General features: G+C 36.9%; 1 protein-coding gene across 1 annotated transcript; it reads left to right on the top strand.

Moving 5' to 3' along the window:
* Window positions 1-281: 281 nt before the first annotated feature.
* LOC107572200 (pleiotropic regulator 1-like) lies at window positions 282-9,916 on the top strand. The gene is made up of 12 exons (XM_016258624.1): window positions 282-425; window positions 692-828; window positions 1,010-1,063; window positions 1,170-1,263; window positions 4,110-4,200; window positions 4,434-4,532; window positions 4,736-4,828; window positions 5,160-5,279; window positions 5,580-5,609; window positions 5,709-5,810; window positions 5,904-6,006; window positions 9,774-9,916. Exons 1-12 carry the CDS (start codon window positions 379-381, stop codon window positions 9,884-9,886), a joined length of 1,083 nt encoding a protein of 360 aa, XP_016114110.1. The 5' UTR covers window positions 282-378; the 3' UTR covers window positions 9,887-9,916.
* The last annotated feature ends 425 nt before the right edge of the window (window positions 9,917-10,341 follow it).

The following is a 10,341-nucleotide window of genomic DNA, read 5'->3' as shown; positions in this document are numbered from 1 at the left end:
GAATAGCATATAGAATTCATAATATATACCTAGACTGAAATCACTTCACACTCCGACCGTTTGACCGCGTTCGTTTTTTAAGAAAACAGCAAACATGACTGAGGTAAATTGGGTCTTTTGTTTCATTTGCGAATGTTTCAGATTGATAGTCTAGCCACATAGGTCCGTGTTTGTGCATGAAAGCGGTGTGCTGTATATCTACACATGTGTGGTCATCTGGATATGTGTATCTCCGGCTTCTAATAGCTTATAAATTGTTATTTTTGCTTGACTGATCCGGTCGTCTCATGTTGAATTTCGTTGTTTTTATTCCTACAGGAAGTGCAGAAGCACTCTGTCCACACGCTTGTGTTTCGTTCTTTGAAAAGGACACATGAAATGTTTGTATCAGATCATGCAAAACCAGTAGCGCTGGACGAACAGAGGTAAATACTCAACCCTGTTGCTCTCAGTCTTGTAAGACTGAAAATCTGGCATGTTGGTGATACGATGTAGCCAACGAACGTTATTGATTTTGTGCATGTAACGTTACTGTAACTCAACAGGATAATAACTGAAAGACTGACATTTTACACTTTAACATTTCATAAGTCTGTTCTTTAGGAAGAACCTGTAATTATTGTTTGAGAGTCTGTATATAAAGCTAAATGGCTCGTTAATACTACTAATATCTTACTACTTATGTCTTTAGCTACAAGACGAAGATGACCGTGATGATGAGAGCAGAATACAAAGTAGTGTTACACATGCCTGTGCTGAAAGAGGGCAGAGACAGAGGGCCACTCCACGCCTCTCACCCATATGGCCAGCCGGGATACCCACTGCCTGGTATAACGTTACCCATTTCTTTTTGGAACTGATTTACACAAACTGAAATCTTGGTCCTTTTGTGTTTTGTGATATTCATGTTTTTAGGGACTAAACAACTAAAAAAAAAAAAAACGTTGTCAGAGTAATCCGTAACATTGACTTTTCAGTCTGTTGTAATTGTTGGACTTAATTTATGCAGACGCTGGTCCAGATTACTTGGTGACAGGAACTCATCCATATCCATCATCTCCAGGTAAGTCTGTTTAAGCCTGAAAACCTAGATGCTGAACATTTAAATTAATTGCACAGAACTGTATTTTCTTCAGAGGCCTAATCATTTTTTTTTCTAATGTTTGCAGGAGTGGCCTTCACTGCAGATACACAGATACAGAAGATGCCCAGTGAAGCAGGTGTTCACTCCATGGCTCTGGCCCTTCCTTCCTCTCAAGCAAGGTGATAAACTAAACACCAATAATTCAGGGCCCGTATTCTTAAAAAATCTTAAGGCTATAAGTAGCTCATAACTTGCAGATCTCAGAGAGGTTAGCGACGGAATGCGAGCGTGTCAAGCGACAAAAGTTCAGAATTATTTAACTTTATGCAAATAAGCAGCGAATGTGCAGGCAAGACAGGACAGATTTCCTGAGCGATTTCACTGATTTTACTGTAACCACATACATGGATATAAAAAATGATGCGTAGCAAAAAAAAACGTTGACTGTCTAGTGAGTTTGATTCATACATTGATGGTTCAAGTTGTTAATTACATGATGCAGTGAGCAGTTTAGCACCGGTTAATGATTTAATGCACGAGCAGTGCTGTAGTTTATATAACACTCTCCAACAGCAGAATGGTACTTTTATTTCTTTTAAGTCTAATTCCTAGTCATAATAGAATGTACGGCGATCAAACGGACGGGGCGCCGCTGTCACAAGTGGAAAAAGTCACTCCGCGAATCATGCCAGTTGTTTTCTCTTATCTCGGCTGTTTTGTCGTAAACTATAGGCTACTCCATTAATTGATACTATTAATATATTTCCAAGATTATGAAATCCGTATGCACTGCCTAAATGTATTCATTGCTTGCTTGATGATCAGCCGTTTGAATAATGGTCTCTCTACGTAGAGGTTTATAAAGACAGAGTACCTTTTACAAGGTTTTTTTTTTTTTTTTGCTTTATCGAAGCTACTTATGTCAGAGACAGAGGATTTAAGGAATATTAACATTGTTCTTGCTTAATTGCAATGGCAAATCCATAATGGCGGAGAAAATTTATGGTAGATTAATCGCAGGTTAGAATTCTAATCCCTGAGTTGTTAACCTTTGTTTAAAATTAAGTGGTGCAACACAACTCGATTTAAAATAAAACCCAGATCAACAAATCCTATGGAACAATATTCCGGACAATTTTCAAATAGAATAGCAAATTGTATTTTCAATTGCGTTTTCAATATGTGGACGCATAAATTGTGACATAATCCAAATGCAATTGCAAATCCTGCATTAGCGTTTGCATTTTCGCTTTCGCGAACGCACAGTGACTGCCAAATTTCCTAAAACTAGCTCCTAAATCTGTGAAACATGAGGAGAAGTGAAGAGGACTCCTAAATCACTAAGACCAAGTCACTACTATCCTAAAGTGATTGTTGCTGGCAATCTGCCTCGGAGCGTAAGCATTTTAGAAACGTTTGACGATAATGAGCTTTTATAAAAGTATCACCTTAATCGCGGGGGTATTATGACTATTGTAGAATTTGTCAGGGACAATTTTTCTTTGATTATACCCTTGTTTTCATTGACCAGTTGGAGAAGAAGTAACGGTTGTTCTTGCGTGCAGTTTGGTTTTCTATCAGCCACGATTATTCTATTCTGTTAATTAAAAATTGTTTACCAGAAGCAACAATGTAAGAGGCTGACAATTAATTAGCTGAACATATACTTCTTTAATTAGTTACACTTAGGCTTTTTTAAAATCTTTATTTGAATGTGGCAATTAACATTTTTTTTAAAAACCTTTATTTGAATAAGGCAACATAAAATCATGCTCAACAATATTTCTATGAATAAATCTCTTGACAGAGACTATCAGCCAATCACTGTGTGCATCGTTAGTAAGCATGCTGACATCATCCATAGCAACCCCACCCTTACTCTTAGCTTAAGACTTCTCTCTATTCCTTAGTAAAAGTTTGTCTCAGCAGCTTTGTGAATAGGTTTTAAGAGAAAACTCTTAGCTAAAAACTTTTACTGCTATTTAGGAGAACTCTTAGTGATAAGATCAAATGTTTTGTGAATACGGACCCAGATCTGATTTAGTGCTGCACAATATGGGGGCAAATTCTAGCTATCTTTATTTGAATGTGGCAATTAACATTTTTTTTAAAAACCTTTATTTGAATAAGGCAACATAAAATCATGCTCAACAATATTTCTATGAATAAATCTCTTGACAGAGACTATCAGCCAATCACTGTGTGCATCGTTAGTAAGCATGCTGACATCATCCATAGCAACGAAGTCAACCCCACCCTTACTCTTAGCTTAAGACTTCTCTCTATTCCTTAGTAAAAGTTTGTCTCAGCAGCTTTGTGAATAGGTTTTAAGAGAAAACTCTTAGCTAAAAACTTTTACTGCTATTTAGGAGAACTCTTAGTGATAAGATCAAATGTTTTGTGAATACGGACCCAGATCTGATTTAGTGCTGCACAATATGGGGGCAAATTCTAGTTGCAAATTCTAGCTTCAGGTTTGCAGTGCTTGTTTGTATGGCTGCATAAATTAGCCCAAATGTATAAGCGACTCAAATGCAAAGATGAGCTTGTTTGCATTTACTGTGAACCAAGTTACTTTGAGACATTGAAAATGCCATCTCATGAGCTGCTCGCATATAAAAGAACAGCTCCTTCACCCTAAAACATCCAGTGAATATAAGCTACTTATTTAATTAAATCACAGTGTTTGCAATTTGAAAATCACACTAAGCCATAACCTTGATTGGGTTTCAATATAAAAATGTAAACAAGATGTTTCAGTTCCTGTCTACAGCTTTAAACTTACAAACTTGTCGTATGTGTATAATTCAAGATGAACATATCTTATTGAATCAACATGAACATTTCTTAAAGGGTGCTTTAGTCTTTGCATTGCAATTTTAATGTTGTCACATGGCTGTAACATTGCAAAACATTTTGGACCATGTTCTAATCCTGTATGTAATGTTGTTCACCTGTGATTAGATTCTGATACTAATTTAAATGTAAATTAGGTTTTTGATATGTTTTATTCCTTGCTATGTAGGCAGGAAGCCAGTCGAACTGCAGCAAGTGAGGCAGATATCCACAGACATGCAGGAGGTGCAGAGAGATCTCAACCCCCACAACACGCGCTGGTGCGCGTCAGCTTTTATTTTTATATCAATGATTAAATTAATCATTTTAGATTTAGTTGCTTGTTCTTAGAATGTAATGTCAATTCATGAATGAGATATCACTGCTCTTATCCCATGCGTATTTCAGTAGGCTACCTTAAACTGAACTAATGATTTTGTATTTCAGTGTGTAGATGGGTGCACATTTTATTAAAGATGATGTTCATAGCATCAGTTAGTTTTTTGCCTTGCAGTCTCTCATGGAAGGAGGCACAACGACTTCTACACTGGTGCCAAGAAAGGCTCCTACCATGCCCAGACCTCAGTGGCATCCACCATGGAAACTGTACAGAGTGAGTGCTCTGTCTTCCTCCAGGAGTTATTCAGCATGTTTATTTTATTCCTGAGTACTTGTGAATAGAAACTGTCATTGTGTTTAATTTGTTGTATGTTTGGAAAGTATTTTAAAGGCCATTATGATATAGACAAAAAAAGGGCAGTTTACAATGATGGAGTTTCATTGGATATGATGTTCTTCTCTGGTTCTGTCTCTCAGGTCATTAGTGGCCATCTGGGCTGGGTCAGATCTATAGCAGTGGAGCCTGGAAACCAGTGGTTTGTGACTGGATCGGCAGACAGAACTATAAAGGTGATCTATCTGACTTCAAATTAGTCGAAAGAAAACTGAAATGACAATATTGCTTAGTGTGATTGTCATATTGCAAAGACAATCTATCTGTCTGTCTGTCTGCATATTATCTATACAGATCTATTTATTATATGTGTGTATACTATATATGAAGTGCCAAATTGTTCAGCCCTACAAACAAGTACAGAAAACCTAGAGTTTTTTTTAATTAGAAAAATCACAATTAAATTTTTTTCCCCCCACAACATGGAGCCCTACTTAAGATCATTATTAACTTGTATAGAATGTTATGGATCATGAATAGTGTTAAGCTTTTGTTCTGTAACGCTAGATCTGGGATCTTGCCAGCGGTAAGCTGAAGTTGTCTCTGACAGGTCACATCAGCACGGTGAGAGGGGTGGCTGTCAGCACACGCAGCCCTTACCTCTTCTCCTGCGGGGAGGACAAGCAGGTTAACATGGACTGTGTGTTTTCTTACTTCCCGGCCGTATTTATACACTTGGAGAGACTGAGAAAATTTCACGGTGGCAAAGAGAATATCGAGGGACCAAATTGTTATTTTTATTAACACTATGCAAACAAAAACAACATGCATTCAGTCTAAAATTAAGCTTTTGTTCTGTAACGCTAGATCTGGGATCTTGCCAGCGGTAAGCTGAAGTTGTCTCTGACAGGTCACATCAGCACGGTGAGAGGGGTGGCTGTCAGCACACGCAGCCCTTACCTCTTCTCCTGCGGGGAGGACAAGCAGGTTAAATGCTGGGATCTAGAGTACAACAAGGTAGAAACTATGCAAACAAAAACAACATGCATTCAGTCTAAACTTTACTTACAGGATACAGGCATGGATACATTTGTCAGATTTCTGTGTTGTCCGCAGGTTATTAGGCACTATCACGGTCATCTGAGTGCAGTGTATGACCTTGACCTCCATCCTACCATTGACGTTCTGGTGACCTATAGTCGAGATGCCACAGCGAGAGTAAGATTGCAGTCCTCACACTTTTTTTTTCCAGCTGTTTGATCATGAACCTACTGTACAAAAGTACTAATGTATATTGTCTGTGTGTGGTAGGTTTGGGACATCAGGACCAAGGCAAATGTCCACACCCTTTCTGGACACACCAACACAGTGGCTACAGTCAAATGTCAAAGTGCCGAGCCACAGGTGATTACAGGTATGCATCCATCTTTTTGTTTTTTTTGTTTTTTTGAATCTGCCTTCTAAACACAGGGCTCGCACAAGGTGCTTAAAGTGCTTGAAGTACTTGAATTTTACTTTTGAAATTTAAGTCCTGGAAAACCTTAAAAACAGCCATATTTATGTTAAGGTACTTGAAAAGTACTTGAATGTTTAAAAGGCAGTATATATGAAATTAGTGTTACATTTTTTTTGATAAAAACAATTTATTGCAAAATTAACAATGCAGCATGTGTTAAATACAGAGCCATTTCACTCGGCTTTTGGGAGCGCACGAGATCTCGCAATATTACTCCTTGAGGCGAAAAGCAGTCTCGCAATATCAGTATAAAGTTGATTTTGTGGTAAGACCTTTGATGGTGCTTGCATTATATTGTTCGGTCTTTTATTACATGTGCTGTTTGTTTGGGTTTCGTTTGGGAACGCATATAAAGTCTGATGCACTTTGTGTTGCACTGTAATCATTTACAAGCGTGGAGCGCGTCTCAATCTCAGCAGCATGATTGACAAAGTCTTCCTCTACAAACCCTGTGAATTTGGGTTGCAGAACATTCATCTGGGAAATCAGTGCACGTTATTTCACTAGATTTGCAATGTAAATAATTTTTAAACCTATGCAAACACAGGAGAGTATTTCTAGATCAACATATTTCTAGATATATGATTTGTTGTACATCTCGATTTCAAAATAAAAGTTGCTCTGAGTTTGCTTGTCCAAATAATAAATGAATTTAAACGTCATTGAATCACGCTGTAAAGTAAAACATCACCAGGTGCACTGTAATCATTTACAAGCGTGGAGCGCGTCTCAATCTCAGCAGCATGATTGACAAAGTCTTCCTCTACAAACCCTGTGAATTTGGGTTGCAGAACATTCATCTGGGAAATCAGTGCACGTTATTTCACTAGATTTGTAATGTAAATAATTTTTAAACCTATGCAAACACAGGAGAGTATTTCTAGATCAACATATTTCTAGATATGTGATTTGTTGTACATCTCGATTTCAAAATAAAAGTTGCTCTGAGTTTGCTTGTCCAAATAATAAATGAATTTAAACGTCATTGAATCACGCTGTAAAGTAAAACATCACCAGGCCGTTAGAGCCCTCTGCAGGTATTTGTTATAATACATGATATACTTAAAGGGTTCGTTCACCCAAAAATGAAAATTCTGTCATTAATTACTCACCCTCATGTCGTAAGACCTTCGTTCATCTTCGGAGCACAAATTAAGATATTTTTGATGGAATCTGAGAGCTGTCTGACCCTGCATAGACAGCAATACAACTGAAATGAGAGGTAGCAAGGAGATCGGTAAAATAAACCATGTGACATCAGTGGTTCATCCGCAATTATACGAAGCTTCGAGAATACTTTTTGTGTGCAAAAGAAAAAAAAAGACTTCTATTCAATTCGTCTCCTCCGCATCACCCTAGCGCCATTTTGGAGAGTATCCACTGAACGCAAACAGCGTATGCTGTTCTGGGTCAGCTGCGTCACGCCGGATCTGTTTCCTACATTGTTGTGATTTTGATCTGAAGGAAAACAGCATATCCGTGTGAAATGACATGAGGGTGAGTAATTAATGACAGAATTTTCATTTTTGGGTGAACTAAACCTTTAAGTTGGTTTTGTTCATTTATATAATATAGGCATATTACATTATATATTTTGTGTTGCATTTATATAAGTGTTGTTCAATAAAACCATGTAATTACTTAGTTTTGATACTGTATTTGAACCAATTATGACTGCCTCATCGTTAGTTTATTTATAAATATAGTCATATTAAAGCCTGTTTTTCACTTCGGTTAGGGCTGCACGATAAATCGCATGCGATATTTAATGCGCATCTTGTCAGAAAGCCGGTTTTGTAATCAGCGGTAAATGGTCACGATCATATATGAACATGGTTTGGCGCAGCTCGTCAGTGAACAACGGCTCTGTGTAGTAAATGCTGCTCAATGTGAAAGCACGCAGGTGATGGAGATTTACCGCTGATTACAGAACCGGCTTTACTGATAAGATGCGCATCAATATCGCATGCGATTTATCGTGTAGCCTTAACTTCGGTCTATTTTTTTATTACTAAAAAAATATCAGATTATTGATTACCAAAATAATTGTTAGTTATGGCCCTAGTTTAAAAACATTTCAAAATACAACTTCATTTTAATTTTTTTTTTTGCATTTTGTGATAAAAAGACAAATGTTTTGTAATTGAACATTTCTTAAAAGTAGTATTAAAATATTGTCTCGTTCTAGTGAAACAAGTATCTGTATTTTGTCTCATCTCATGAGCTAAGTTTGTCACACCCCTAGTATCTATAGCTTATATTCCAAGTGTATGATATAGCTTTCATTCTTCAGGTCAATCATGTATTCATAAAATAAAATCAGTTTGAATAAGGAAAGCGATATCTTTGCCATAGTATCCTTTTAAATGTTAAAGTGGCCACAGTCATTGCATGCTTTGCTTGTGCTGCACTTTATTTGTACCATCTTGTTTTTAGTTTTTTATTAGAATTTGAAAGATAACAATATTGCTTAATAAGTGAGATCTCTTATTTCTAGGGCTGCCCCCTAATAGTCGACCAGAAGAGGCTTGATCAACCAAAATTGTATTAGTCGCAGAAAAATTAAATCCACATTGGCGAAGTCGCGCAGATCGTTAATGGCTGGTCTATGGTATGGTACTGTACATCCAGCAGGACATCCAAATGCTCACCTATCATTCATCCACCACAAATATGGCTTATCATCTGAAATATGTAAGTATTTGCAACTTTACATGGCCCCTCAATCTAATGTTAACCTAGAGAAATGTCCGCTATTCAAGTGTCTGTGCGGAAGCTGAACAGTAGCGATCACTGCAGGACAGACGGAGGCGCCGGTGCATTCACTTGCTCTTAAAATACTCCGTAAATAAATACTCATACAGATAAGAGTAATACATCTTTCAAATCTGTAAAGACTCTACGTTTATTTGTGTGCATTCACAATAACAAATCGCGCTTTTGTAAAATAATGAAAGAAACGGGATGTGCTTTCTGCCGTCTCGGTCTGTGAACTTGAGTGCGAAACTCCGTGTAGCCTATATCTTTGCCTTACAGATATTAAAAATATATCTATAGAGAGAGAAATGTCTAGTTTCAAATGAACCAGTTCAAATGGAAAACAAATATTCTCAGATTATGTAATCTGTATGAAACATGCATACAAGTGCATCCCACTACTGGGGAGATGACGAGTCAGTATCGCCGACTTCATCTCTTAAACCGAAACAAAGAAAGCACTTGTTTATCAGTGAATTATAAAAATGTTAATACAGCCTCTTTACTGTTTTTCCCTGACACATTCATAATCATAGCTTCTGCGGTGTGCTGTGGCAGGCTTTATGCGTGCGTTTGAATGCTTCTTAGGCTTTGTAGGCAATTAAAGGCTCTTTATCATGATTTAAATGGTTTATTAAAAAAACATGCGATTAGTCGACTAATGCTTAAAATTAATGACTACTAGTCGACCAGAAAAATCCTTAGTCGAGGGCACTACTGATTTTAGTCCTTGGGGTAAAATTTCTTTAAAAATCATGTCTGAGAAGTCCTTAAGTCCTGGAATTTCATTTTGCAGTTTCTGTATGAACCATGTAAACAGATTTCTGCTGCTGATACATTTCTAAAGGAAATACGTTGTGTTCGTTCTATTATGTTTATGTTTAGTGTGCTTTATATTTTTTCTTCAGGAAGTCATGACACCACCATAAGACTCTGGGATCTGGTTGCTGGCAAAACAAGAGCCACACTGACAAACCACAAGAAGTCTGTCAGAGCATTGGTGCTCCATCCCAGACAGTAGGTTGCTTATGTAACATTACTTTAAGTGAACAAAAAGTAATTCTGTAAGAAATATGATAACCTAATATAAATATAATAGTAAACCTGTAAACAGTATAAAGTAAATTAAGTTGTAAATTACAGCCCTATGAAATCCAATTCCCAGTTTGTGCCACATTCTGTTTCCATTTGTCATTTCAATTTTTTATTCAATTTTTTTGGAGACTGTCTTTAACGTACGGAAGAGGATTAGGGCCAAGCAATAAAAAAACATTAAAAAAAATAAAACCATCTCAAAATTAAAGTCGTTAAATTTCAAGAAAAATCTCTTTAAATTTCAAGATAAAAGTCGAGATAAAATGTTGAGATTAAACTCATTAAATTTCGAGAATAAAGTCGCTGTTTCGAGATAAGTCTAAATAAAATGTGGGAATAAGCTCATTGAATTTCAAGAAAAATGTCGAGAATAAAAACTCG

The sequence above is a fragment of the Sinocyclocheilus grahami genome, unplaced genomic scaffold (assembly GCF_001515645.1).
Source record: "Sinocyclocheilus grahami isolate Dianchi unplaced genomic scaffold, SAMN03320097.WGS_v1.1 scaffold1716.1, whole genome shotgun sequence".
Taxonomy (NCBI): domain Eukaryota; kingdom Metazoa; phylum Chordata; class Actinopteri; order Cypriniformes; family Cyprinidae; genus Sinocyclocheilus; species Sinocyclocheilus grahami.
Note: the sequence above shows the minus strand (reverse complement) of the source record. Positions and strands in the feature narration are given on the sequence as shown.

Bases quoted from the DNA above. Each gene is read 5' to 3' on its own strand.
- LOC107572200 (XM_016258624.1), top strand. From the start codon at position 379: ATGTTTGTATCAGATCATGCAAAACCAGTAGCGCTGGACGAACAGAG. The intron at 1,064-1,169 runs GTAAGTCTGTTT...TAATGTTTGCAG, and splicing joins TCCATATCCATCATCTCCAG to GAGTGGCCTTCACTGCAGAT. The intron at 5,610-5,708 runs GTAGAAACTATG...TGTTGTCCGCAG, and splicing joins GGGATCTAGAGTACAACAAG to GTTATTAGGCACTATCACGG.